The sequence below is a fragment of the Aspergillus sclerotioniger genome (genome assembly GCF_003184525.1).
Source record: "Aspergillus sclerotioniger CBS 115572 chromosome Unknown BO94scaffold_37, whole genome shotgun sequence".
NCBI classification, from domain to species: Eukaryota; Fungi; Ascomycota; class Eurotiomycetes; order Eurotiales; family Aspergillaceae; genus Aspergillus; species Aspergillus sclerotioniger.
Genome location: NW_020291027.1, coordinates 252,190 through 278,820, shown reverse-complemented (window position 1 = coordinate 278,820; position 26,631 = coordinate 252,190). Strand labels below are relative to the sequence as shown.

The 26,631-nt window shown below is 51.8% G+C and overlaps 8 protein-coding genes across 8 annotated transcripts; 4 read left to right on the top strand and 4 right to left on the bottom strand.

Moving 5' to 3' along the window:
* Nucleotides 1-843: 843 nt before the first annotated feature.
* BO94DRAFT_539667 (uncharacterized protein) lies at nt 844-2,593 on the bottom strand. Its single transcript, XM_025612749.1, has one exon. The coding sequence runs from the start codon at nt 2,171-2,173 to the stop codon at nt 1,316-1,318; it is 858 nt and encodes a 285-aa protein (XP_025462880.1). The 5' UTR covers nt 2,174-2,593; the 3' UTR covers nt 844-1,315.
* A 3,678-nt stretch (nt 2,594-6,271) lies between these two features.
* On the bottom strand, nt 6,272-8,979 carry BO94DRAFT_539665 (potassium transporter). Its single transcript, XM_025612748.1, has 2 exons — nt 7,469-8,979; nt 6,272-7,398 (listed from the first exon to the last, which is right to left on the bottom strand). Exons 1-2 carry the CDS (start codon nt 8,717-8,719, stop codon nt 6,715-6,717), a joined length of 1,935 nt encoding a protein of 644 aa, XP_025462879.1. The 5' UTR covers nt 8,720-8,979; the 3' UTR covers nt 6,272-6,714.
* Nucleotides 8,980-10,612: 1,633 nt separating this feature from the next.
* BO94DRAFT_265512 (carboxylic acid transport protein) lies at nt 10,613-12,750 on the top strand. Its single transcript, XM_025606516.1, has 5 exons — nt 10,613-11,254; nt 11,302-11,432; nt 11,484-11,662; nt 11,733-12,081; nt 12,190-12,750. Exons 1-5 carry the CDS (start codon nt 10,698-10,700, stop codon nt 12,528-12,530), a joined length of 1,557 nt encoding a protein of 518 aa, XP_025462878.1. The 5' UTR covers nt 10,613-10,697; the 3' UTR covers nt 12,531-12,750.
* A 1-nt stretch (nt 12,751) lies between these two features.
* BO94DRAFT_265564 (glycoside hydrolase family 28 protein) lies at nt 12,752-14,419 on the bottom strand. Its single transcript, XM_025606517.1, has 3 exons — nt 13,855-14,419; nt 13,382-13,801; nt 12,752-13,315 (listed from the first exon to the last, which is right to left on the bottom strand). Exons 1-3 carry the CDS (start codon nt 14,086-14,088, stop codon nt 12,851-12,853), a joined length of 1,119 nt encoding a protein of 372 aa, XP_025462877.1. The 5' UTR covers nt 14,089-14,419; the 3' UTR covers nt 12,752-12,850.
* A 4,126-nt stretch (nt 14,420-18,545) lies between these two features.
* btgE (putative cell wall glucanase (Scw11)) lies at nt 18,546-21,069 on the bottom strand. Its single transcript, XM_025612747.1, has 2 exons — nt 20,643-21,069; nt 18,546-20,557 (listed from the first exon to the last, which is right to left on the bottom strand). Exons 1-2 carry the CDS (start codon nt 20,815-20,817, stop codon nt 18,711-18,713), a joined length of 2,022 nt encoding a protein of 673 aa, XP_025462876.1. The 5' UTR covers nt 20,818-21,069; the 3' UTR covers nt 18,546-18,710.
* A 1,846-nt stretch (nt 21,070-22,915) lies between these two features.
* BO94DRAFT_265156 (uncharacterized protein) lies at nt 22,916-23,819 on the top strand. The gene is made up of 2 exons (XM_025606515.1): nt 22,916-22,989; nt 23,049-23,819. Exon 2 carries the CDS (start codon nt 23,160-23,162, stop codon nt 23,676-23,678), a length of 519 nt encoding a protein of 172 aa, XP_025462875.1. The 5' UTR covers nt 22,916-22,989; nt 23,049-23,159; the 3' UTR covers nt 23,679-23,819.
* Nucleotides 23,820-23,959: 140 nt separating this feature from the next.
* On the top strand, nt 23,960-24,351 carry BO94DRAFT_476769 (uncharacterized protein; the record flags this gene model as incomplete). Its single annotated transcript, XM_025608614.1, has 3 exons — nt 23,960-24,043; nt 24,112-24,236; nt 24,315-24,351. 3 exons carry the CDS (start codon nt 23,960-23,962, stop codon nt 24,349-24,351), a joined length of 246 nt encoding a protein of 81 aa, XP_025462874.1.
* An 836-nt stretch (nt 24,352-25,187) lies between these two features.
* On the top strand, nt 25,188-26,586 carry BO94DRAFT_628184 (HET domain-containing protein; the record flags this gene model as incomplete). Its single annotated transcript, XM_025617463.1, has 2 exons — nt 25,188-25,729; nt 26,491-26,586. The coding sequence occupies exons 1-2, from the start codon at nt 25,277-25,279 to the stop codon at nt 26,584-26,586; spliced, it is 549 nt and encodes a 182-aa protein (XP_025462873.1). The 5' UTR covers nt 25,188-25,276.
* Between the last annotated feature and the right edge of the window lie 45 nt (nt 26,587-26,631).

Sequence of the window (26,631 nt, the reverse complement as noted above, 5' to 3'; positions counted from 1 at the left end):
GTGTGGAACACAACTACCCCTCTCGGACTCGGAGCAAGTCAGAAAAGCCCCAACCTGGTGCTACCCAGCAACTGCCAAAAGCCCAATCCAATATCCATACCTACTCCGTAGTTAATAGTTATAGTTACAACCTGGTCCGATCCAGCCCACAGCACGGACGGGCTCGTGGGCAGCTGAATGGTCAATGGAAGACTGGACTGTCGGTGCGAAAAATTCTGCCCGACTACAGAGTAGATACTGACCAGTTAAAATAACGTGCCCCATCATGAGGGAAATAATTCTCCAATAACATGCCCCACACACGGCGAGTCTAAATCTCTTCAGGGTCTAACTTTTCGGAGAGGACGGCAGAGAGCAGCAGCCCGATTACCAGGAAGGGAGTCAGTCCATCTTATCGGGGGAGGAGGAGGGTATTGCCATGGCATCCGTCACCCGAAAGTTCCGGCAGAGGGAGGATTAGGAGAGGGGCAGCAGGGTGGTTGAGGGCTATCATTATCTAGATAGATAGTTATCCAGAAACACCAAGTCAGCGGTGCAGGATCGGCGGTGATCCTCCGGTTGATCGATCGCCCATGTGATGCATCACGGGGCGGTGTGGTCGGGGAGAGAGGGCCGCTCTGCTGAAGGAGCGGGCGATCGGCACTGCCATCCCGGTCTGGCCCAGCGGACTTTGTACGGCCCTCAGTCGGACATGCATTGCTGGAGCAGACTTTGCCTTTGGAGACGGAGAGAGCGGCCTAACCAACTAGCCTCTCTAGCCTTTGGCTGCCCGGGCCAAGAAGTGGGGACTGGGTCTACTAATACTAGATGCATACGAGTCGACGACACTATCAATCGGCTATTGACGGCCATGTGGGCTGCAGCGAGAACTGACATAGTTTTTCTACGGTGAAAATCGACTCGACAAGTCTTAATTAGATGCACTCAAAGTGTGTTCTAGTAATATGTATTCATCGTAAATCTCATATACTATGCCTCAAGAAGAGGCACTGCACACTAGAACAGAAAATGCGGCCGTCTATTCAAGCGGCCTAATTGTGGGACCATCCCATCCAGAAGAGTAGAGAATCAATGCCCAAGCGCTCGGGCATGCAAAGGGGGGCAACCCCTGATGCAAAGTAAATGCCATCACAGGCAATGCAAAACAGTAGTCAAATCACAATAGCCAACCAAAATTTCCTTTTTCTTTGTCACAAAACGCCGGACCCGCTATGATAGTGGCAACTCGCCCAAACAAAATCAACCGTTCCAGAACAATTCATTAGGGGGTATCACGTATGGTACATTGACGTGGCCGTCAATCAGCAAGGCACGATCAGTACGCTTCGATAATCGTGCTGCGTGCCTGGCCAGGGACGTAATACCCACTCTCGAGCTCTGTCGGCGACAGTGGGATCTCAGTGGTTTGTGGTTCCTTCTCGTCAAATGTTTCGAGGGTCGGTTGGGGAGGCGACGGTGGCATGGTGTCGTCCTCTGATTCCCCATCGGAGTCCGACAACAACTCGGGCGGAGTCTGTCGTGAGGGGGAGCGGGTCAAAGTCAATTCCTCCAAGTCTTCCGCGTCATCGTACTCAAAGTCTGAGTCCGAGTCCGAGTCGTAGTCCTCCTCCACTTCCTTCTCGGTGATGATGGCCACGGGCGATGGTGCCCGTCGGCGCACCGGTGTGTAGAGGTTGGATTCATATTCGTATTCATCTTCATCGTAGTCGGAGTCGTCCTCACTGACATCAGAGTCGGCATCGGAGACGTCCTCGGGGTCCCAGTCGTCCTCGGGGTCCTCAACCACGGTTTCCGCCCATTGGATGTGTCGGGGTTCTGAACCTTGCGAGGTCTTGGTCACACCGCTCACGGTCTGGTTGAACCACCGTTCCTGTTCCCTTTCGGCATCGGCCAGCTCTAGCATGAGAGAATCGAGGAGGTTGGCATGGCCGACAAGGAGGCGGAGGTCATGGTCCGCCCGCGAGGCTTCCCGGGTGAGCTTCTTGCGGGCGGTGTGGGCGAGGTAGTAGGTCTGGGTGATGCTCATTTTCTTTTGTTGCCGCCTCCGGACGAGAGAGGAGAAGTAGGAGCTGGGAGTGATGTTGGTGGTAGAGGAGGTCGAGAGGGGGGAGGAGGTAGAAGAAGTAGTGGTAGGAGTGGAGGAAGTTGTGGGGGAAGAAGAGAGATAGGCCATGGTGCAAAAGTCCGGGAGGGCCGTGTTGATGTGCTTATGAGCTCAATGCAGAAGGGCAGAAAGGTGACTCGTTCGCTTTACGCGGTGACTCAGGCAGCCCTTCCCTTTCCGGCGGTCGCGCAGTGCCCCAATCACGGACGGGTAGATCGCGGGGCGGTGAGTCAAGGTTGACTGCAGGCGGATCAATAATCACGACTCGCCTTATCTTGGGGCGCGAACGAGAGCGACGCTTAGTCGTTTTCGTAACTATGTAGCTGGGAGGTGGAGAGGCGCAAAAAAATGGATGGGCGCGACGAGCGATCAGTCGTCCGCAGTTCCTGGCTTTCTAGGCAGGGCAGGCAGCAGTAGTGGCGGGGAAAACGGATGTGCTGGTCAACTGGAGGTATGTGTCTGTGTGTGTATGTATGTATGTATGTAGGGTGGTGCACAGCAATATCGGTCTGAGGTGGTTGCCAGCAGCGATGAGTGGTCGAGAGAGAGAGTTGAGGCCTGGGATGGGAAAAAAAAATTGATCAACCAGGAGACCAGGGACCGATTTAATATGATATATCCACTTTCCAGGCTGAATTTTTTGTCCTTGCTTATTTTTTCTTTCTCGGTGTTTTTCTAAGCTATCTCCATTATAAAGCTCGTCTTTTTATTTTTTTACCTTTTTTTTCCTCATTCGCCTCGGGATTTAGATGGAGTTGGGATCGGACCTTCGGAGACAGAGACCATCGACGCCCATCCGTGGATCGGCTGGAGGGTGCCGGATCCACCAGGGTCGATATCCTTGGCCCCAAGAGGCAACTGCAGGTTCACCGCCCCTCTGCTGGCCCAATCAGTCTGGCTCAAAATGAGTCACGGCCAGACTCCGCCCGCTAACCCCGAGTGGACGATCGCACCTCAGCCCAGCCCAGCAGCAAATCCAACCCAAACCCTGGACGGGGCGTCGGATGACCAATCTTTCCGCGCCGTTATTTCCGGCTGACGGGAGCTTCACGCCTAGAAAATTCCAGCAGATGCCCAGTCATTGTCCGCATAATGCCAGAATAATCCATTACTAACGGATCCCATAATCACCAATGTTGCTATTTCCACGGGACCAGACGGCCCAGCTGGTTCTGAATGAGCCGCTTAGGTCAATCCTCGAGCTCCTTATACCGTTATACGACTTGCCCGCTTTGAAATCAGAATCTGATTCATAAGCCTGGTGCAGGTTGGTCCCTAACTTGCCAGCCTCACTGCCATAATGGGTTGAGTTGACGACACCAGTCACATCCCCACCCTACCTTAGCTCGACGTATATCGTAAATCAACTGCGTATCTCGTTTGTGCAGAAGAATCGGTAGGCGCTCATCATGACCAGGGATGATAAGAGTGCGCGTATCGCTGACTAGCCAAGAAGCACCAGGCCAAGTGCGTGCCACTATCTAGCTGGGGAATTGCACGGAAACAGTACTGCCGGTCGTAAAACCAGCGAAACCGAGTCGGAGTACCTTGGGAGTAACCACGCGAATACGACGGCGCGGAGTTAGGACCACAAACTGTCCTTTGTTCCAGGATACCTCCGATGCCGCTGGATAGATAGATGATAGATAAATTTGTCTGATTGAATGTCGCGTATAGCTGCATAATCTTGCTTCCTTCGTTTCGCAACACGTAAGCCAGGTCTAGGCGACGAGGTTCCCACAGGCTGCCACATTTCACGCTTCTAATTGATCAGTGCCTGCCGCCTAGATGGTCGCTGGCTACTAGTAAATCCGGGGAGCCTGGCATCCATTCGCAATAGGCGCGTACGTACTTCAGGCTGTGCGGACTGCGGAGAGCCGCACGTCCAGCCAGGCTTGGCATCCCTCGACAGGCTAAATCGCAAAATTGGGTAGCCACCTTCATTGATCAATCAATCATTGATCAGTGAGGGTTGACCGCTAGCGATAAACGTGTCCTCCTCTTGGCGAGGCCCTGCCTCCACACCTGGATGATCCCCCTGGCTGAGTACATGGCTGTGTACTAGTAGCTGGAGGGAAGTATGGGGGCGGAATCGTACGTAATCTGGTCGAGGGGCTGGATTATCAGGATGATAATCAACGTGCTGCTTTGGTTTGCTATCAGAATACTACTATGGTACTAATCAGATAGCTATCTGAAACCTTACAGCGACACAGCCTCAACGGGACTGTGGGGGGCAGCGGGCCAGGACTAGTCAGCGACTATTGTGGCTAGTGTGACCCCAGTCATGTGACTATGCTCCGATGGGGCAGCTCTCGGAGGGGTCAAGGAGCTGCCAACTATTCCCACTGACAGATTGAGAACGGGGCAACTCGACGATCTCAATATCTAGCCCGTACCACTCCCATGCCAGGTCTAGATTCCAAGCAGTTTCAGCAGACGACCACGATGAAAACACCCAGCGTGTCCAGGAATGTAGCCCACCACGTCTGAATCCAGCCGGTGGAACCCGCCTGGGAATGTCCTGACCTGGCATCCTGCCTTCCCTAAACAGAAATACGAGGTACGAGATCTCAAGTGCCTGATTCAGCATGCATCATCTCGAGGTCCGTCCGTGAAGATCGCCGGCCAGACCACCAGTTCCGCTACCAAGGGAGACAATGAACGTTAAACACATAGCTGCCATATCTTCACCACCCACGTCCCCGGAGCCGGGAGACGCCCCCCGCGACCAGGCCTCCTCCTTATTCGATTTATTGCTCATCAGGCTGCAATCATCAATGCTTATCCCTACCAACTCAGAACTTACTTCCACCGTGAGAGGCAAGCATCGAGTACCAATAGCCTTGGACCACATTGCAGACTGACTCTCGGTCGGCTCTTACGCATACCGTGGCCACCCCACTCATCATCATGATACAGGCAGATAACTCATTCTACATCATACACACTACATATCTCTGCTCCTCTCCTCCGCACCGGGTCTCAGACTGTAGATCGATCCTCATCAGCGGGGACGAGGATCGAGGTCTGGATTCACTGGTTGACGTCATGAGTTGACACTAACACGACAAGATCCCTGCAGATAACAACAACAGTCATTGACCTCATACACTGACATTGACTGACACTGACCTCACTCATCCCCAGCCAGTATCAACAGTAACAACAACAAACAACAAACCCGTATTAATCCATACCACCTATTCCACTGTCTACAATATCCTAATAATAACAATATAACAATCACGGGACCACCACGGAACCAGAACCACAATAAAAAGTCGGACATATCCGCTCCATCCCTACTCTTCCCTTGCCCCCCGAAACCCCAACCCAAGTAGGTAAGCAGGGAGTAGGCAAACAACGGCTCAATCGGCGTTTCGCCCTCGCAACCTCCGTCCGACGCGACCGTGACCCGGGAACCGGACAACCACCTTGCCCGTGTACCGTGGACCGGACGGATCCTCCCCCCATGTGATAAGGTAATCATTTTGCTCGGAAGCACGGCATTAACCTTTCCTTTCTTTTCCGTTTAGCTTGATTAAGATTACTTATTAGGGGAGGTTTTTTCTGCCGGTTTTATTCTCTGGAGGGGTGATTAGTATGGACGGGCCGAGGGTGGGTATGTGCGTGCTTGTGACTTGTGACTGACTGACTGTCTGGTCTGGATTTTTTGTCAGGGGTTGAGTCATCGCGGGTTTGGGTCAGGGTTTGTCCTCTGAGAGGGGTGTTTTGGAAGTTGACACGGGGTCTGGTTTTGAGTGAGGTGGCACAGGTAGGTTCTTTCTTGCATGTGTTTCTTAGTTGTGTTGTTGTCTTGTGTTGTTGTGTCACTGTGTTGCAGTCCGAGTGGGTGGTAGGTAGATGGATGTGATTGGTTAGTGGGGTGTGACTGCATACAAGCGGAGTGCTACTATTCTATCATTCTTCAGGTGGTGGTGGGGTCAGTATACCTACAACCATAGTACTGACTACAGTACCTAGTACCTACTATCCATCTACACAGTAGGCTTCTACCTACTAAATCCTACGAAGATTACCCATCAATAATTCCTATTTATCCAATAAAGGACATCAACTGCCCTAGTACCACACCGCACTATTCTAGAACTAGCCCAAATTCGATTCTCGTATCTTACCCCCTCCCCCCCCACCCTCGATCACATCTAGACTAGAAGCAGACACCCTACGAAAGAGAAACTCCAAACACCACAAGAGCCTCACCGATACTACCTCGAAGAGCTGTCTAGATCCAAACCATACCCGGACTGTCCGTGAGATCAGAAGCGAATTGTCCGTGCATGGGGCCAGATGCATCTATCAGATGACGACTGTCGTACGGAATCTGCAGTAAGCGGGATCAGATAGGTAGATGTAGATGTAGATGTAGGTAGTTGGTCTGGTTTGTGATACGGGGTCGTACATAGCTCGCTGTGGGACTATCAGGGGAGTCCTTGTAATTAGACTGCAATTCATGCCATGCCCCACCGACCATTAAGATGGGGTACAGGCATGATTAATATTTTGAGACATGTGGTTACTGCAGTCCATATGTCATCAAGTATTATTAATACATAGTTGAGATTTCTCGTACTCGGAGTATCGCATCAATCATGAGTAAAGAAATTTCCTAGATCCGAACTCTTCTTCCGAATCCACCTTTTCCACCACCACTCCGGTCTACGACCCTCCTCGTCTGGTTCGACCAAGTCACATGGCAGGAGAATGGCATGGTCTAGTGCATGCGGCAAGCCACGGTGACGGCCACGGACCTGCATCGCGATGACAATTACCTTCGATACGCCGCTAAACTCGCGACACAGACTGGTTTCCGTCCCTGGATATCCCATCGAGAGGCCTACGGTGCCGTAAGCGGAGACGATCTCGAATAGGATGGGGAAGAGGGAGAATGCCAAGTCAGTGCGGTTATCCTGTAATCGTTTGCCTTCTGCGACGGCGACGAAGAAGAATCCCAGCATGACGAACCATAGGTCGAATCCTAGCTGGCGTTGGATGTGCGCGCCTAGGGAGTCGGATTGGTGCGGTTTGTCGTGGTCGTCGTAGTCTTCGTTGTAGATTCCTAGACTGCGTTCTTCGTAGACGTTGGTTTTGCGCATCGCAATGGCGATGGGAAAGGCGGAGATGTACATCATTCCTACGAAGGAGACTTGTACGGCGGGGTGGAGGGTGCCCAGGGAGGTGATTGTGAAGCCTGCGGTGCGGGTGGAGGCGATTTGGAAGAGGCCGTTGACGAGGCGGAGGCTGGCTGAGATGGGGCTGGGGTGGGGGATCTAGAATTGGGATATGGGTTAGTGAGGAGGTTGGGTGTTGGGTGTTGGGTTGGTAGGATGGTCGGCTCACCTCTTGGAGAGTGTAGAAGATGATGAGGTCGATTGCATTGATGAGAAGGAGGACTGCGGCCAGTCGCCAGGTCTCTGCGCTGGGGAAGAGCAGTGTGAAGCATCGTCGGGGATGATCGAGGAGATACTGAAGCTCGTCATCGAGGGGACTACCGTAGGTGGTGAACTGGGATAAGGTCCATATGATGAGGCGGAGCATGCATGGAAACCCCGTGTTCCCGAGAACGATGAGAATGGTCATCACCAGCAGAGGGAATGCAGCGGTGTTGAAAGATGCCATTGAGTTGGTTGTCAATGTGAATCCCAGATCGTTGAATGAGGAACCGGCTGTGAAAATCGCCCACCAGGACCGACTGATGCCGTTGTCTGCGAGCATCTGGCCGTAGTGTTGGTTGGGTAGAATCCATGACACGAAGAACAGGACTCCCAAGAGGTGGATAACCACAAAATAGCAGACAAGAATGACGACCAGCGTCTTCAGGGCCCTATACTCGATTCCACCAAGCTCCTCTTTTTGTGTCTCATTCCAGTCGGAGTAGCTGGCGATTGATGACTGCCACATCAAGGAAGGCAGCGGCGGCATATCATTCTGCAAGTCGGAGAATGACCGTCGCAGCGGACTTTCGATCTCAGGCTGAGAGAGACGCGACCATGTGCCAGAGTATGACCGTCGACGCTGTTTAACCTCGTGCTCGGCTTCAGTCTCGCAGAAGGTGATGTGCGGGCTGGTCGAGCCGGTTGCACCATACTTCCTGCCTCCGGGAGACACACTGGCTGATTCGTTTGAGCTCTCCTCATCGACTGTTGACAGCAAAGGAACCTCCTCCGTTGGCCTCTCGCGGGAGAATCCACGAGGAGTCCCGTTCTCCACATCCGCGAGTCTCTGGTTGAGCGTGTTTCGCTGAGCGCGGCACATCATTTTGGCTTCATGGATGGCTCTCTGAAACCGCTTCCGGAACCAATACAAGCGGACCACAACAAGCAGTGAATGAACAAAAATGACATTGGTCACCATCGACACCACCAAGAGGGTGGCTTGTTGAACCACATGAAGGCGATTGAGGTCAATTGTATTTAGTCCGGTTTGAGTGGCTGCGCCGGAGGCGAGAAGCAAGGCATCAACCAAAGACAACCTTCCGGCGCAGTATAGGATGATGGATGACAGGAGAGCCCAGGCGATGATGTAAATGTAGTGGTGACATCGACGCAGGGGTGACTTGGGATTGTCGACCGTGGACTCGCGGAGGGGCATACGTGAGACGCTCTGGTGGGAAGACGGACAAGGAGGCAGGAATGGTGCGATCGTGAGGATTCTCAGCTGTGGACGGTAATAAATAATGAGGGAACGACTCCTTGCGTAGGCGGGGATGGCTATTGGAAGCCGACAAATGCCTCAATGGGCTGCATCGCGGGCGCCGAACTCGCTTAACCGATCGACTGGGTGAAGTTGAGAACTCCTGCCGTTAATCTCGTCACTGGGAGCACAAAACATGAGATGGACGGATAGCCGACCCACCTGCTATTGCCAATTTATCGGAAAGAAATATGCTTCAAAGGCAATGAAACCCCGGAGGGGAGAGTTGCACAGCAGCAAAGGCGGGCGGATGGCAAAGTCCCAATAAGTGGGCGACAATAATCGCTCATACTGACCTCCCTTCGTTTGACACTCTCCTCGCCAGCCACTGACGCACGGTCCATAGTTTGATCAACTCTATTGCCCTGCAGGCTGAGGCCCCAGGGTCTCTTACCTCATCAGGGCTCTCCCGGTGATCAGCCATCCCTTGGTTCGTAGGGCTTGTTTCAACCGTCGCAGAATCAAGGGACAGGCCCGTGGGGTGAGTCTCTTCACTGCAAATCGTCCAGTCACTCACTGTATAAAAGAAACTTGTCAAGCTAACTGACTTGTCTCATGGCTAGATGCTAACCATGTTTCATGCTCAGGACTACAGAATCGCAGTGCGTGCTGCTACCGGGGCATCCTGGACAATGTCACAGCAGCCCCAGGCGAAGTTAACGATCAATAAGGAGTAGCTAGGATAAACAGATAACCCCCGGTGTGAGCAGAGACACAGAACAAATAGCCCAAGCATGGGTGGAGATAGGAGGAGATAGGAAGAAACAAAAGAAGAATGACACCACCAGCAGAACACAGCAAAGCACCCATTCTCACACACACACAAGAAGGCATTGGGGCATACCATTATATCAGGCAGCACTCCAGCGCGAGTCCTGCCTAGTCACATGGCCTATCTTTCTTTGTTCTACCTCTCCGATCTCCCCCGATGCTCTCTGTTCTCCAACCTACTTCTCAACAACTTGCACGAGTCATGGGCGCCAAAGCAGGCTTCGTTGTACAACCAACATCTGGACGGTCCACTTGGAATTGGCCTCAGAAGTTTACCGAAATCCCAACAATTGGAAAAGGTGATTGACTGGGGTTGCTGCTGTATTCCGATCATGGACTGTAACCTCACGGTGACACACGTCCGCTTTTGACCCCCGATAATCAATAGCTCCAACTCAAACCGCATGGCTCATACAATATCCCACCTGCGACATCAAGTTGAAAAACCTCGCATATAACCATTATTGTTTGAATGAGAGAGATGCAACCTGGACGAACAAATTCGCCGAACGGGCCCTTGCGTACTACCGCATCTCGCGACAAAAACTTTTGTCCCTCGCCATGCAACTTCGGCGTCATCTCTCGTCGGCAGTGGCCGATAAACCCCTCTCTTTGTCTTGGCATAAACCTTTTACTTTCCCATCTCGCGATAGGACCGGAACTACTAGTTCTGTTGGGGGAATATGCCTCTCAAAGCCAAAACAACACGAGGATGCAGGGTGGCCCATGTCGCGTGGTTATGACGCATGGACCAAAGCACGCTGTCCACTGCTTGGCGGAATCTTGGCCCGCCAAATACCAAGACCTTTCGCGGGGAATAACGGACGAAAATCTGGGGTAAGTGCGGAGGTTGATGATAGACACGGTGAGGCCAAATATAAAGAGGGGATAAAGTATGTTGAGCATTCACTTCTCTCTCACTCCACATTCACTGTAGGCAGGATCATCTGACCTTCTTTTCTCTTGGGGCATTTGTACGACCTCAGCATCCTGCATCTACTGTCACCTAGATCTTCACCGTCATCTTTCTTAGACCGATCACGCGCATCACGACGAAAGACTTTGAAAACCACACCTCCCTCCATTTCTAAAATTCGCGTCAATCATGAGTACTCCACACGAGCCAGCTGAACCAATTGCCGACGGCGTCATTGCTACTGCTAAACAGGCATGGGGAGACCTGTTCAAGTGGAAGCAGCGCGTCCTCGTGACCAACGAGTATGGTGAGACCCGTACTGAGTGGCAGGCCCCAGACCGGCTTCAAAATCCCATCAGTTTGTGCCTTCAACTCAGCGCACGAGACTGGTTGTTTTTCATCGTGGGTTTTGTTGCATGGACTGCAGATGCCTTTGACTTTCATGCGTTGTCCATCCAGACCGTCAAGTTATCCAAGTACTATGGTCGCTCCAAAACAGATGTCACAACAGCAATTACCCTCACTCTGCTCCTGAGGAGTGTTGGAGCAGCCTTCTTTGGTTTGGCTGGTGACAAATTTGGTCGCAAGTGGCCGATGGTTATCAACATGATGGTTCTCGGAGCGCTGCAGATCGCGACAATTTACAGTCAGACCTTTCAGCAGTTCCTGGCAGTTCGAAGTCTTTTCGGTCTGTTTATGGGTGGTGTGTATGGGAATGCAATTGCCATGGCTTTGGAACATTGCCCGTGAGTACTCTGATTACACCTACTTTACTGCACACTAACAGCAACAGCGTCAACGCTCGTGGCCTGATGTCCGGCATCTTACAGCAAGGATACTCTCTGGGCTATGTATTGGCAGCATGCGCCAATCTCGGAGTTGGCGGATCAACGGACAGCTGGAAAACCGTCTTCTGGATCGCAGGTCAGTCACAAACACAGCGCATAAACTACATCCACCTCTAACCCCTCCCAGCCGGCATCTCCATCGGCGTCGGTGTCATTCGCATCTTCTTCCCCGAATCGAAGCAATTCATCGAAGCCAAAAAAGCCGGCAAAGTCTCCGCCGACCCAGGAGTCTTCTGGCACGAAACCAAGAAAATGCTCGCCCAAGAATGGAAAATGTGCATCTACTGCGTGATCCTCATGACCTGGGTACTCATCCCCCCATCCCCTTCCCCAATCCCACCATCCGAACACTAACCTATGGTATATATATAAATAGTTCAACTACTACTCCCACACCTCCCAAGACAGCTACACAACCTTCATGCTCACCCAAAAAGACCTCAACAACGCCGCCGCCTCCCGCGCCTCCATCCTCATGAAAACCGGCGCCTGCGTCGGCGGTACCATAATCGGCTACCTGTCTCAATTTTTTGGCCGACGTCGCGCAATCATCGTCGCCGCCCTCATCTCCGCGATCCTCATCCCAGCATGGATCCTCCCCGAAGGTGAGCGCTCCCTTAGCGCATCGGGCTTCTTTCTACAATTCTTTGTCCAGGGCGCGTGGGGCGTTATCCCTATTCATTTGAATGAGTTGTCGCCGCCGGCGTTTCGGTCTTCGTTTCCGGGTTTGTTCCCCTTTTCCTTTTCCTTTATCATCCTTCTATTCCATTTCATTCCTATCATCCCTACCCCATAGATCAACAAACCATAATCTAACAACAAAATTGAAATAGGAATCACATACCAAGTAGGAAACATGATCTCCTCTCCGTCCGCACAAATCGTCAACGCGATCGCCGAGAAAACCTTCGTCGAGTCGCCGTCTGGGAAACAAGCCCCTGCGTATGGACCCGTTATGGGCGTGGCGACGGCGATTATTGCCACTGGGATTATTGTGACGACTGCTTTTGGGCCCGAGAAGAGAGGGAGAAGGTTTGAGAGTGTTGTTGCGGGGGTGAAGGAGGAGGATCCTGTTGGGGAGAAGGAGAAGGGGTTGGATGGTGATGGTGATGGTGATGGGGATCTTGAGGTTGGGTCGGAGGCGGGCAGGAAGGAGGAGGTTAGTAAGGTTTGAGAAAGGTTGGAAATTTTGTGGGATGGGATCTGGGGGAGATGGAGGATTGAAAGATGGAGGGATGAAAATACGGATCGCTTGCGTTGCTTGGTCGCACTGTGCCATGATGCTGGGGTTTTATAGTAGGCCAAGACTGCTGATTTGCAGGGTTACTTTAAAAAGATCTACTCTACAACAAGACAAGGCGTGCATCAGGACTGTACAGTCAAGGTGTTTTATTATAATACATGACTGTCAAATAGGCCAAGAAGAATATTAACAATTAGTTGGGTGTTGAGTGAGCAACAACGCTTCACTCCTTCCATATCTTGAGATACCGCTTACTCGCTGCAAGAAGCACCGGAGGGGACGTTCTCGCACTTGCTGCTGGTCTTACCGCCCGTGATGTCAACGCCGGACATGGTCCAGTCAGTGCAGCTGCCGTCACCGCAGAGGATGTAGATCTCAACAGCGTCGGAGTCAACGGAGCCAGTGACTTCCTCGAGCTTGACGTCGGAGATGGTGATACCGTTGGAGGGAGTACCAGTGGGGTCACCGTTCTCGTAGTCCTGCTCGATGACGATACCGTAGTCAGAGATACCGGAGATCTGGATGTTGGAGAAGGTGATGTCCTCAACGGAACCGGTGGCGTCGTAGACGGTCTTGATGCGGACACCGTTCTCAGAGTCAGAGACGGTGGAGTCGATGAAGGTAACGTTCTTGACGGTGTTGTCATCACGGCCACCGACGGAGCCGATGGACAGACCGTGACCACCGGAGCAGGTACCGCCGGAGAAGTAGATGTTCTGGATTATGAGTCAGGGGTTGTTGGACTCAAGTAGAGAGAGGGATATGGGGGATGATGTACTCACCTCACCCGAGTTGATGGCGACACAGTCGTCCTGGTTCTTCACAGTGGCACCGGTGATGGTGATGTAGGTACTCTCACTGATGTCGAAGCCGTCAGTGTTGTGGCCACCCTCGGAGTCACCATCGCTGTTGTCAATGGTAACGTCCTCAATTATGAGGTTGTCAGATTCAACGGAAATGGCCTGGACGGGGGTGTTCTTGATCTTGAGACCGGAGATCTTGGAGTCATCGAGATCGTGGGCGTAGAAGAACTTGGGCTTGGTCTTGCCGCCGTTGGTACCCTTACCATCCCACCACTTGGCACCGTTGCCGTTGAGAACAGCGCCGGACTCCTGGGTGACGGTGATGTCCTTGCCGGAGATGTAAAGGAGGGGTCCGGACCACTCCTCGTACTCCCAGGTGGTGGTTCCCTCGAAGGTGACCTGAAAGGATTATTAGAGCGGCTGTATGCTGAAAGCGAGGCAGGGGAGCTTACGGTGGTGCCATCCTCGAGGTCCTTCAGGTTCAGGGTCTCACCGGCAGGGACGGTGATATCCTTGAGAACGATGCTAGAGCAAGACTTCTTGCTCTCCGAGGCCGTGGCAGCATCAGTGAAGGTGCAGGTGGAGCGCTTGGCGAACTCGGAGGCACGAGAAGGAGCAGGGGCAGCCGACACCAGAGCGGCGCCGGCCAGGGTTGCGAGGCAGATCAAAGGCTGAACGGAAGGCATGGTTGCGCGAGTTGGTTATCTGATCAACAGAGTAAATGAAGGACTGACAGTTCTGATCTACAGAACAAACTTGAGGTATGCGAGTGAACAAAGAGAAGGAATGAACAGTTGGCTTAGGCGAGGAACAAAAGAAGCTGTGTAAAGGCGATGAAAAGACCCTTATATACACTGACAGCCAGCCAGCCCCTTGATCGTGAAGCTGACCATGATCAATCGGTCTGTTCGATTTATGCATGCATTGAGGACGGGGGGCACCGGATCCATCAATCTCTAACCGCCCACGCCGACTAGCGGCGCTAAATTAAATGGGTTGACGCGGCATTTCTTAATCGAACTTGGCTACCTTGGCTTTCAGCGTGGGCCCGAGCCTATCGCGGGACGAGTCGATAACATTCCATCGCCCGTAATCTGATGGCATTTCAGCCACTCGTCTCAGAATGCATTAGCCAGCCGGCCCCTTTTCGGCAATTGATTTCCGCGCAATCCTTGATTCTCAACTTTCTTCACGGAGATCCCCTCGCAGTCACTGACATGTCGCCGGGCGTCTTTCGCTGCAGGTACGAACCAGGGGCCCAAGGGCCGCGATCCGATTGCTCCGAGGACTCGAGATCCACTCGCCCAAAAGTAACCCGAAAAGTCGAACCCGAACGTTCGGAATCTTCATGAATGTACGGACTACGGAGGAATCGCGGAGAATTGAAACACCACCAATCCCAGTGTCCCCTATCTGGCGTTAATGATACCGACAGCGGAGACTAGGTAGACTTAGGACTCGCAAGTGAAAAGACTGGATCGAGGCGTAGAAATAAAGTCGATATCCGCATGAGGATTTTGGTTGCTGATCAGTTCCCGTTACGTGGGTGCGTAGCGTCCATTCCCCACTCGGCTTCGCCAGTCGGCACCATAGGGGGCTTGCAGATAATCGTTTCAGGACCTTCTCGGCAAATCGAAGGCTCGAGGGAGTGCATGTTCCCCGTTGCAGGGAGTCCGGTGTTACAGTCTGGCAGAGTACAAGAGCGGCCACCCACAACGGCGTGATGTAGCAAATGACCACGGGAGTAATACTTTCCCGTTTCCTTCGAGTCCCGGAAGCTTGGTTTTGTTCTAGCTTGCAGTGTCAACTCAACTCCGTGTCCGGTTGAATTAGCGTCACTCATGACTCTGAGGCTTCGGTGAGAAATGCAATGGAATCCTAGACTTACTGTCTGACCTTGTGACGAGCCCTCTCTGCTGCCGAGGCACAGAGTTGCTATTCACTTCCAGAGATTGAGGAATAACTGCCCTATAATGGCACAGTATAACAGTGGAATGATTCCAATCACCACAATCATCATCTTATACTGGTCGGAACCAGCGGCCTGCCGGCAATCTCCCGAGAAGACTAACCTCCTGTAGATACTACCTAGTTGTTGTCCGGCTGCCCCACATACCTGGGAAGTGATTCGGTCAAGTCCTCGCAAATTCTTCAGGAATCTTCGATATTAACCTAGGGTTAACTTATCTACTATGTAGGGTCACTCGGTGTGGTGCAATCGGGCCAATCGACCCGACTCTGAGCTAGTTGTCCGAAACCACGACGACCATCCTAGCTGGCCACCTCACGATTATAGGAAGAGATTCTCGTAGCAGCGCATGGCTTTGTCCCAGTCACTCCTCGCATCCGCTGAACTGTAAACCGCCGTGTCCACGCCATGGCTTGGGAAGCCGGAGGAGAGATGAGAGGCGATTGCCGCGTAATCTCAGGGTAGCGAACAGTTCCTGTGAGAGATGGATCAGAGAGGATCCGGGAGTTTAAGAGCCGAGCTATGATTGTGTGGGACCACCCGTAGTGGAATATGAAGATTTCTATAGGCTCTTTGCTTCAGCTCTATAGTGCTTTTATGCAGGCTGTTGCTCTGGCGAGGCTTGTTCGCGGTGTTCTGAGCGGTGTACCAACTGCTCTCCTTTAGTGGACATCTTCGTTTAGGGGTAGGTGATGTGATGGGGATCGCAAAGCGGCCCTCCGTTTGGTCTAGACTTGGTGGATTAGGCCAATGTCTGTCGATTGTGTGTGTGGGAGGGAAAGTCATCCCGCAGAGATTCGGAGGCGAGAAGAAAGCCGGGGGTCATGTGATGGACAGGGATCATGTCGGTCTCCTTCCACCACTTTACTTTTCCCGAACACACATCTCTGCTACTTGGGCATCATTCATAACATTTGTCGAGTCTTCTTCCCGCGTGTGCACTCAGGCAATTACCTCGTCGTGAAACAGCATGAGGACTGACCGGCTTATCTCGTGAAGCGGATCGAAAAGCCTAGTACGTCGAGACTAGTCATCAATGTGGTGAAGCCGGCTGCCCCTTGGAAGAAGAGGGAGAAATTACCCAGGCTCTTGCCCTCTATTGCCAGGTTTTCGAACTTTTCTTCCTCTTTTCAGATTGTCTCTATGGACGTACAAGTCATCGATCCGAGGAGAAGACAGTGTTAATGAAGGCTCGTCGAACTCATGCTTCGTCACTACTTTAGACTAAGAGAGTGAAAGTCTTGCTGGACAACAGGATTCCCTCGCGAGACCCGCCCTCCTACTGATAATTGGATTCCTTTTAGCAAGATTCTGGCTGTCCGGTGGTGTCTCCAGGTCCAAGGTCCACACAGATTTCTCTACCCCGTTGTTGATCTCGGCCATGAACGCACAAGGCATAGCTCCATAATAACGACGACAAGTTCTCGGTCTACAAATAAAATCATCGGATGCTACCGAAGCTCATATTCCCTCTAAACGACATCCGAGTCGTGTCGCTTGACAATATCCGACAATATAAGATTGGCAACCTATATTGAACCTTTGTCACCTCAGTCTGAACTGGCTGGGGCAAGTACAGAATGACCGAAACAAGACCAGCAGATCATTAGTGGTATTGACGGTATCGAAATGGAGTTTTGTGCTTCAAGACGGCAAGGAAGTGCACCTGCTCGGTCATATTTGTCCAGTCTGTAAGAAATCACTCTTCTACAAAACTTGATGAACTATTCGCTAACAAAGTACGAATAGCATTCCTCGAATATCGCTACTCTCTGCGGAGGACAGATGCCAAACGTTCCTGAAGTATTTACTTCTTAAGCAGTAGTTGCCAAATTAGTTGTATATTCTACAGCTCCAAGCTTATCCTCTACCGTTTTCTCATCACGGAGTTTCTTCTCGCAAACCATGGACCTTCATATATCCTACAAATGTATGTGTCATATTTACGACTAGGAAATCTCGTTTTCTCTTAAATGAAACCGATAGAGGCCAAAGATCTTGATCAGAGAATGCCCCAGAAACTCCATGAGGATTATTATCCCAGAGCGGACAGACATACAGGCATTCAATATTCATAAGACCCTCCTCCAGACATTATACATCAGTGACATAGCCCCTGAACCTGGCTTCTCCTGCGCATCTAGACAGTTACGAGGCTTCCCAGACACAGCGTCTCACACAAGCAGCATAACAAGCAACTGAGGTCAGAGACCCAACCAAGCACCGAGAGAATGCTATCCTTGAGCAGTACTTATAGACTGCAAACTTGATAACCGCCAGACTACAAGTCGAGTCTACTCCCATCAATATCCATCAAATCCAACTCATCAACTCCAGATCCTAATTATATTCCCAGCACCCAAACCCATCCATACCATTGTAGAGTCACAACAAGGATACCCTCCCTCTCTGATTTACCATAAAAATCACAACCAATCCCAAACTATACTCTTCTCTAGCCAAATAACCCCAGAGTTTCCATTGCACCACGTAACCCTCAAATATATCCCCTCCCCCCCCCCAACCAAAGCGCCATCTCACTCAGCGACAACATTCGCCACCATGAACAGACAGATAAACACCCCCAGCCCAAATCAAACCCAACCATGTATGCCATGCATCCGTCTACAAACACCACGCTTGATAGAAAAGCACATATACATCTACCATCTAGTCAAAATAATCAGACTTAACGTACGTATCAGCACTATATATATCCCATCATCAAAATAGATAAGAAGTCTCTGGAATCGAACGTTGGCTTTATTTTCTGATATGTGTGAGAAGAAGTTGGATATACTTGGGTGATTCTTTGAGTAAAGTTCCTTTTTCCGTTATTTGATTGTTGGGTATGGTGACGTTCTAATCTATGGGATGGATGGACGAGATGTTTGACAGATTATATTGTTCGTTTTGGGGGGGGGTGTAAGTAGCTGGAGAACTCTACTCGGTGACGCCACAGTATCGATAATCTATGGGATAGATAGATAAGATTTTCTGTGGAATTAATCTAATCTTGTATATAGGTAGCGGATAAGGCATCCTAGGGTTCTTAACTAGTGGGTAATCTACAGGCAATAGAGCCATCGTAAGCCGTTATGAATTAGCCTATACAAACTAACAAAGAAAAACCAAGGATGCAAACCTAGTTAGTAGACACAAAAATAAGAGTATAAAAAAGGTTATATCTACTACATGAACGTTTCAAGTGTACGGAGAAGGGAAGATAAACCAAGTCTTGTCGGGAGATAAGCGCGGGACGACAGATACAAGAAAAAAAAACTCCAAGTGGTGGGAAGCAAAATTTCTCAGGAACTATAGACATGCACGCGAGGGCGCTTAGAACTGGTCAATGCAACCCCAGTACTGCTCGACGTCGTACTCGCCGGGGTCCTTCCACAGATCGTTGGCGTAAGAGAAGAAGACGGACAGCTCGCCGACGGACTCACGGATGCCCTTGATGGCGGTGGTCTGCTCGGTGGTACCGGGGACGGCAGCGCCGTTGGCGTTACCGGCGCTGGGCCAACCGGTCTCCAAGTTGATGACGTCCAGACCGGAACAGATCTTCTTCAGGAGGGTGACCTCAGACTGAGCGAAAGTACCGGCCTCAGCGGCGGTGGTCTCGGCATTGAAGAAGGGGTGGATGTTGGCACCCAGGACATCAACGACGGAGCACAGGTTGGTGCTGCCGTACTCCTGCCAGATGTCGACGGGCTCGGTGGTGGTGATCTGGCCAGTGTAACCGGAAGCCGAGAAGGTGGACTTGCAGGAGGAGATGAAGCTGGCAAGCTCGGCGGCGGTGGCGTAACCATCCTGGATGGCCTCGTTACCGACGACGATGAGGGTGACCAGAGACCACTGGCCCCACTCGGTGATGGCAGTGACCTGGTCCTGAGCGCCGGAAACACCGGTGCTGGAGATGTAGACACCGAGGATCAACTTGAGACCGTACTTCTCGGCAGCCCCACCGACGTACTCCAGGGTGCTGCAGTCAGTCGAGTAGACACGGATGTGGGTGAAACCCTTGTTGGCGATGGTGGCAATGTCAGACTCGACGGTAGACTGGGACTTGCAGCCACCGGAGTTGCTGTAGGGGGTGTAGGTCATTCCCATGCTGTTGCCACTGGCGCTGACGCCAGAGCTGACGGCGGCGGTCGAGGAGCTCACGGAGCTGGACTGGACGGAGCTGGTGGTTCCAGCAACGGTAGTGGTACCAGCGGCAGCGCTGGTGGTAACAGCAGCGGCGGTTGTAGTCTCGGCAACGGGGGTAGTGGTCTCAGCAACAGCGGTCGTGGTAGCAGCAGCGGCGGTGGGGGTAACAGCGACAGCGCTGGTGGTCACAGGAGTGCTAGTAGGCTCGTTGGCATTGGCGAAGGGGCAGGTGTAGGTGTAGTCGGTCACAGTGACGGTCACGATCTCAGCACTGTGGCTGTAGGTACCGGGGTAGACAGTGGTGGGAGTCGCGTAGGTCACGACGGTGTTGGAGGGAACGTAGGTGGTGGTAGGAGCAATGGTGTAGGTACCAGCAGAGGGGCAGACGTAGGTGGTGGTCGCGATGACGCTGGTAACGGTGGAGCCAGTAGAGCTGACGGTGGCGTAGGGGCAGGTAAAGGTGGTCGAGGTCTCGACGATAGTGGTGACACCACCGTAGGTCTGAGTACCGCTGGAAAGGGCAGTAGTGGTATCGGCAAGAACAGTTGTGGTGTCGGAGACAGTCACAGTAGAAGCGGGGATAGTGTAGACACCAGTCGAGGCGAAGGTGGTCGTCTCAGGGGTGGGAACGGCCTGGCTAGAGGTAGAAGCAGCGGCGACGGGAGTGGAAGAGATCTCGCCGATGCTGCCACCAGCAGCACCGGTGGCACCGACACCTTCAGTGGTGCTAGGAGAAGCACTGCCGGCAGCAGCGCCGGTAGCACCAACGGGGGTAGCGGAAGATTCGCTAGGAGCAGCACCTCCGGCAGCACCGCCGGTGGCACCAGCACCCTCAGCGGTAGTGCTAGGAGAAGCACTGCCAGCAGCACCGCCAGTAGCGCCGGTGACGCCAGTAGCACCGACGCCCTCAGCAGTGCTAACAGTCTCAGTGGCGGCAGTTTCACTCTCGACAACGGTGAAGGTAGTGTAGCTGGTGGAGTGGAGGGTGGTGACGGCCTGGGAGGTCACGGTGGTGGGGGCAACGACAGGCACGACTAGGATGATCAGCCACACGGACAAACAAGGCGATTCCCATTGTTCATGGTGGATACGAGTGTAGGATCAGATCAAAATACTCACGGGTAGGAGATCCCCAGACGGTGACGACCTCGGTGGTGCAACCGCAAGTCTCTTCGGGCTCGGCCTGGACGGCACGACGCTGGTGGAAAGCATCGTGGCCGCGACGCATGTGAGCGCCATCAGCCAGGGCGGTACCGGCAAGGGCGGCCGCAGTGGCAAGGAAAGCACCCTTCATCTTGACGGGGGGTGGTATGAGATGGGGATTTCAGGTTTTCGGAACAAGTCAATCGCAATGAATGCCCGCTGAAAGAGTGAAGCGGTGGTCAGAACTGCAGGAGAGGAGGAAACCGGGGGAAAGAGAAGGGCACGCCGGCCTCTTTTTGATAACTTTCTCAGGGAAGAGAAAGAGACGGACGATCTGCAAGACAAACCCGGGAGGAAAGGAGGGGAAGAGGGAAGAAAAGCAAGCAGGAGGAAAAGAAGGCCGGAAATCGGGCGGTAAAAAAGACGAGAGCGAGTCTGGGCCAAAAAGCCCCCAATGGCAAAAGGGGGCGGTGGGTGGAGGCCAGGCACCCACTGCCCGCCATTGGTGGCCGGCCTCACGATGGACGGGGATCCTCCCAGTTGCTAGTTGCTAGTCTAACTTGCTCCCCCTCTGCGCCGTCCACTGGTTGTCCGCACGGCTCGGATAGAGGTGGGGGGGGATCCTGACTCCGTTGGTGGAGCGACGTCGCCCAGCTGCAGGGCGACCCCCGTGATTGGCCGCCACGGATCGAGATGGACTGCGCCAGTCAATGGCTTCGAGCTTTCGTTTCAGAACCTTTGTTCCACGCCGCGGACGACCTAATTCCGGTGAGTGGTGACAGACCGTTAATGGCTAATGCATTCTGGCATTCAGGGTCTTCACCCTTCCGGCTCAATGGATCGGAGAATGGTGCGCCCGCTTCAGAAACAACCTGGAACATGGAGATATTGTCGCCCGGGGTTTGGATTAAAATTATCCGACGGTGAGGGAAACTTTATCACACCACTACTAAGCATGCCTAGACTACATCATATAGTGCGTGAAAGAATCATGGGTCCGACCGAGTAATAATCATCTGAAACCACACATTTGGAGTAGGTAAATGCAACATAAACAATCGTCATGGCAGTCAGTGGCCACAACAAAAGGTGCTGCTGCTGCTGCTGCTGCTGCTGCTGCTGTGTGCAGCCTGCAAGGAACACTCAAAGTCTGGGGCCCACCGGGCTGCAGGTGGTGTTGTGGCTTTCCCCGAAGGGGCTAAGTGGCTGGGTCCACTGTCTGACTCTGCCAATGGCCATTGGATGCTGCAACACCTTAATTTCCGGAGGTCCACCGAGCGCGGATTGGCGGCGTGGGAATAGTCCAGGTACCATTTTTGGTCTGAATGGATGCCCAGGAGGCGTTGCAGTCCCGTGGTTGGCTCAGCCTCTGCACGATTAAGGAGATTGCTATTTCAGGCACAGCAGCGGGATGAGATCATGAAACAGCAGAGCAGCGGAGAGGCAAATCCGTAAGAATAGAAACCTGGGCAGCTGGGCAGGCTTTGCAGTCTGACAGCCACCTCGGGCGGCCTTCCGGCTCGGGAGTTATCACTTCGCCCCTTAACGATTCGAAGAGCAGCCACGGCATTTTTCTGGAGTTTAACAACGAGGCGCAAGGTTCAACTCGCCGCATGGACTGGCCATCAATAATTGTCAATAAACCCATGGGTTATCGTCTGCCTCGTCGATCCCCATCTCACTCGGCTTCCTAGCAACGCGTGCCGATCAGATCAATTTTCATTTCTGTGTGTTAATTGTTTTCTGTGGAGATGGCTCGTTGACAGATAATCCATGCCGAGAACCGAGCCACAGGGCCTGGCCCGATATATCTCAACACATCTCCTTGGCTCTGTGTTGTTGTGTTGTTGCTATTAATTTCGCTACGAGTCCGGTCCAGTCCGCCATGCCGGTGTCCGCATATAGCCCCTCGTGCTCACAGCCTCACGCCTTGGACCCCTGACTACCCCGGACTTTGTACATAAGTACGGTGTGCCCACCGGCAGAAAACCACTATTGACTGCGAAAATACACATAAAGAATAATTCCCGGGCTATCCGTTCAACACTCCGAGACAAGTGCATTGTCCGGGATGGATCATCGCCCGCGCGGTCTCGACCGGTCAGTGCTCAACATCCTCCACCGCGGACCGAATTGCCCCTGACCAGGCTTGGCTTGAGCCTATCTGAGAGGAGTCAGGTCGTCGTTGAGGGCGCTCATTTGAGACGCTGTCGTGTCTTGGATGGAAATTCAGCTAGCTCACTAACAGTCAATAGTCGGGTTGCGGTGAGACATGATTATCCTCGTTACGGAGTACCCCTGAACGAGTGAGTTGGACCCTGAGGTATAAAATCAGGATGCGGGAGGGGCAAAAGTCGAAATCCCGCTGACGGCTTCTGGAAGATTCGGATATTACCGACTTTCGGAGGCCTGCTGCTCACTACGCTGTACTACACGGCTGTCTCACCCATCTGACACATCGACAACTGTCTTCAGCTTGACAGCCTCTGAAGAATGTGTCAACTCGACAGAACGTTCACATTCCTGTCTGCATTGACAGCTCGCATTCCTGGACAGTACCTCGTAACATGTCCGGGAATTGAAGGGTCAAATCCGACCGGTCGCATTCCCGCTCGACCACACCATCACCATCAACCACCAGTATTTCCCTCCGTAGAAATAATTCATCGCGACCAGCATGACCGGATCCAACCTCAATTAAATAACTCCCATCAAGCCATTAACTTACCATCTTATCTCTTTTTTTTTCTTTTCACCAACCCAGCCCAACCCTCCGTAGCACCAAAAGATCGTACCACCTCACCGACCAGATCAGATCATGATACATCATGCCACCAACCACGCCTACACCCAATCCCAACCACCACTCTCCATCCTTCTAACAATTCTCCCAAATCCAGCGCATCCTATTGGCCCCGTCATCGCACCATCGCTCAGATCTCCCGAATTCATCCACCCACACGTGATGTTACCCCGGATATGACCTACACCGAAGTCAAGAGGATCTGGTGAGGTGATTCGGATGCAGAGATGCCTGGTTGAAGGCTGAGCTGGTGACGGTGATGATGGCGAAGGTGGTGCGATATGTTCTTTGTTCGTGGCCATACGGCAGTTGGGATTCCGAGGGAGTGAATCTATATTGTTGGTGATATGAGGGTGTATATATAGCTGGTGGTAGATACTGTGTCTATATTTTTGAATCAAGGAAACACATCTTCTATACAACGAACGATCAACACAGATCAACAGAGATCTTCATCTCAACGAACACAAAACAAAGAGAAACGAACAAGATGGGATCATCAACCACTACCTCTTCTGCCCGTCTACAGAACGACTTCGGGGCCGATCTATGGGTGAAGAACACCCCTAAGCGGGTATGTTCCCTTTCTTTTTTTTCTCCCATACTCCCACCCCTTAGATAAGTACTAACCAGTATGAATAGCACCCCACAGCCGGCCGTGGCCTCTTCGCCGGCCTTCAAGACATGAAAAGCTATAATGTCGAGTCCGGATGGGCAAAGCGCAGTGCCGCAGAAAACCAGGGATTCTTTGCAAGCATATTGAGTCGGTATGTTTCTCTTTCTTTCTCTCTTTGTTGATAAAGAGAGAGATGTGATGATGTAAGGCTAATATATTTATGTGGTAGGTTTGTGGGTGGATCGTACAAGCCTCCTACCGATTGACTACTTTGGGCTTGGATCGGGATGGATATCATGTGATTTGTGGGCTTATACTACTTCTTCTGTGTTGATATAATTTGTCTGGTGTTTGGGATTTTGCTCAGCGGTTAGATGATTTTGAGAATTGATGATACCTTTATGAGTCGTTGTTGTGTTGTTGAGTGAAGTACTTGGGATGGGAGGAACGGTCGGGGGTAGGGATCGGTAAATGTCCACTGGACATAAGCTGCTGGTCAAAAGACCTGTGGATGAATGCTCATGCTATCCGACTGAACATCATGGCGAAAAAGGTAGGCGGGAAAATAGGGAGCATCTGACTGGCAGTCAGCTATCTTTTCCCCTGCTAGATCGGTTCTAGCGCCTGGCTGCCTGGCTGCCTGGGCGTTTGGTTTCGCCGCCCCCCGTTCTTCCTCCTTCCTGTACGGTATCATCTTCCGTCATCATAGAAGTTATAATATCATCATTCTGATCGGTTCCCTGAGACGTTTTATACAGATATTCTCTTCTACTCATGGACCTTTGTTGCCCAACATCAATTCTAGTTCAGATAACACTCGAGCAGTCTTACAGACAGTATCTTGCATGCTGACCTATAAAAATAAGCCACATACTAAGTGGGTATATGCATGTATGCCCACCCACACCCTCCGATTGGCGCTACAAGGATGGGTATGAGAGGGAAATATGGAGAGGAAGTGCGTGTGATAGAGATACTTGCTTTTTTTATCTCGTTTAAACCACTTGCATCATTCCCCCTAACAATGATAAAGCGATGGCATGCCCCGCGCGTAGCTGGCCTCCCACGAGAGAACTCCCCCCCTCCTCCTTTCCCTGGATCACTGCGATAGACAAAGACAACATCAAACTTCCAAATTCTTCAAATACCCTTTGTGGATATTTTCCCGATCAGAACATTACTTTACTCATCATGGATACATATTCCTATATAACCCTTCCAGAAGGGTCTTTTACTCGTATGATCTGCCTTTTGCCGCATAGGAAAAGGAATGCCCCCATCGAATGTAAACTCATCGACTATGACCTTTCCGAGATAGACAATGGAAAGCATCTCTATGAGGCGCTTTCATATACATGGGGAGGTGACAATAAGCCACAGCTAATTACCATAGATGGGTATTTTCTCCATGTGGCCGAGAATCTACACACGGCGCTGTCGTACCTTCGCAACCATCAACTGGAGAGAACCCTATGGGTTGATGCCATCTGCATCAACCAGAATGATGAAAAGGAGAAGGAGAAGCAGATCCCGTTCATGCGGGATATCTACGCACAAGCCAATCGTATCATTGTCTGGCTTGGAGAGCCAGATGATAATGGTGACAACGCACTTGAAATCATCCGTCATCTTGCAGAAGGCAAGGTGCAGATGAGGTCCAAATCAATAACGTTGAATGTTCTGATCAATATTATATCGCGAACAACTAGGATAGGTTCTTCAAGAAGTCGGTGTCGCACGATGCGTCATCATTCACTGTGGCCTGGCTCAGGTTAATGGGTATACCTTTTGTGAGGGTCTCAGCGAACTGGATATATCCTGGCTACCAAAACACGTACTCCCAGTCATGCCTCTGATCAGGGGCTCGATTTTTCGGCCATGACATACATACAATCTACGTGGGGAGCTCTCAATAGGTCAGTTGATTGGCATGTATCATTCCCACTTCGCTACAGTACCACACGACAAAATATATGCGTTGCTAGGTCTGTGCGCAGATGACCTTGACACACCATATTTGAAACCGAACTATTCTCTCCCGTGGAGTGATGTAGTCAAACAGGTTGTAACATACATTTTTGGGGGGCAATGTACCGTGGTGGCTCTACCTGACTCTCAACCAGTGATAATCAAAGGTAAAGGGTGGATTGTGGGTCGGATCAACTCTGTCGCAAGGACAAGTTCTGGAGATGATCAACAACATATTGGCATTGCCTTCCATAACACTCCCCTGGCGCAAAAATTTGAGACCGAATGGGGATGTGATTGGTTACTTCCAGGATCAACAGAGTTAATTCAGGAGGATGATATTGTTTGTATCATGCAAGGGGCTTCATATTCAAGCATTGTTAGACTGGGAAGAAGCCAAATCACGGTCATCATAAGTACAATGATACCTCAGCTAGGCGCAGAAGAAGAAGAAGAAGAAGAAGAAGAAGAAGAAGAAGAAGAAGAAGAAGAAGAAGAAGCAGACACCGTTCTCAAACGCTTCGAGCAAATGATGCCCGACATTCAGTCACAAGAAACCCATGCCACAAGAGGGCATC

Bases quoted from the DNA above. Each gene is read 5' to 3' on its own strand.
- btgE (XM_025612747.1), bottom strand. From the start codon at position 20,817: ATGAAGGGTGCTTTCCTTGCCACTGCGGCCGCCCTTGCCGGTACCGCC. The intron at 20,558-20,642 runs GTGAGTATTTTG...TGATCATCCTAG, and splicing joins CGTCTGGGGATCTCCTACCC to TCGTGCCTGTCGTTGCCCCC.
- BO94DRAFT_539667 (XM_025612749.1), bottom strand. From the start codon at position 2,173: ATGGCCTATCTCTCTTCTTCCCCCACAACTTCCTCCACTCCTACCACT.
- BO94DRAFT_539665 (XM_025612748.1), bottom strand. From the start codon at position 8,719: ATGCCCCTCCGCGAGTCCACGGTCGACAATCCCAAGTCACCCCTGCGT. The intron at 7,399-7,468 runs GTGAGCCGACCA...TCCCAATTCTAG, and splicing joins TCTTCTACACTCTCCAAGAG to ATCCCCCACCCCAGCCCCAT.
- BO94DRAFT_265156 (XM_025606515.1), top strand. From the start codon at position 23,160: ATGTGTCAACTCGACAGAACGTTCACATTCCTGTCTGCATTGACAGCT.
- BO94DRAFT_265512 (XM_025606516.1), top strand. From the start codon at position 10,698: ATGAGTACTCCACACGAGCCAGCTGAACCAATTGCCGACGGCGTCATT. The intron at 11,255-11,301 runs GTGAGTACTCTG...TAACAGCAACAG, and splicing joins ATGGCTTTGGAACATTGCCC to CGTCAACGCTCGTGGCCTGA. The intron at 11,433-11,483 runs GTCAGTCACAAA...AACCCCTCCCAG, and splicing joins AACCGTCTTCTGGATCGCAG to CCGGCATCTCCATCGGCGTC.
- BO94DRAFT_265564 (XM_025606517.1), bottom strand. From the start codon at position 14,088: ATGCCTTCCGTTCAGCCTTTGATCTGCCTCGCAACCCTGGCCGGCGCC. The intron at 13,802-13,854 runs GTAAGCTCCCCT...TAATCCTTTCAG, and splicing joins ACCTCGAGGATGGCACCACC to GTCACCTTCGAGGGAACCAC. The intron at 13,316-13,381 runs GTGAGTACATCA...CTCATAATCCAG, and splicing joins TCGCCATCAACTCGGGTGAG to AACATCTACTTCTCCGGCGG.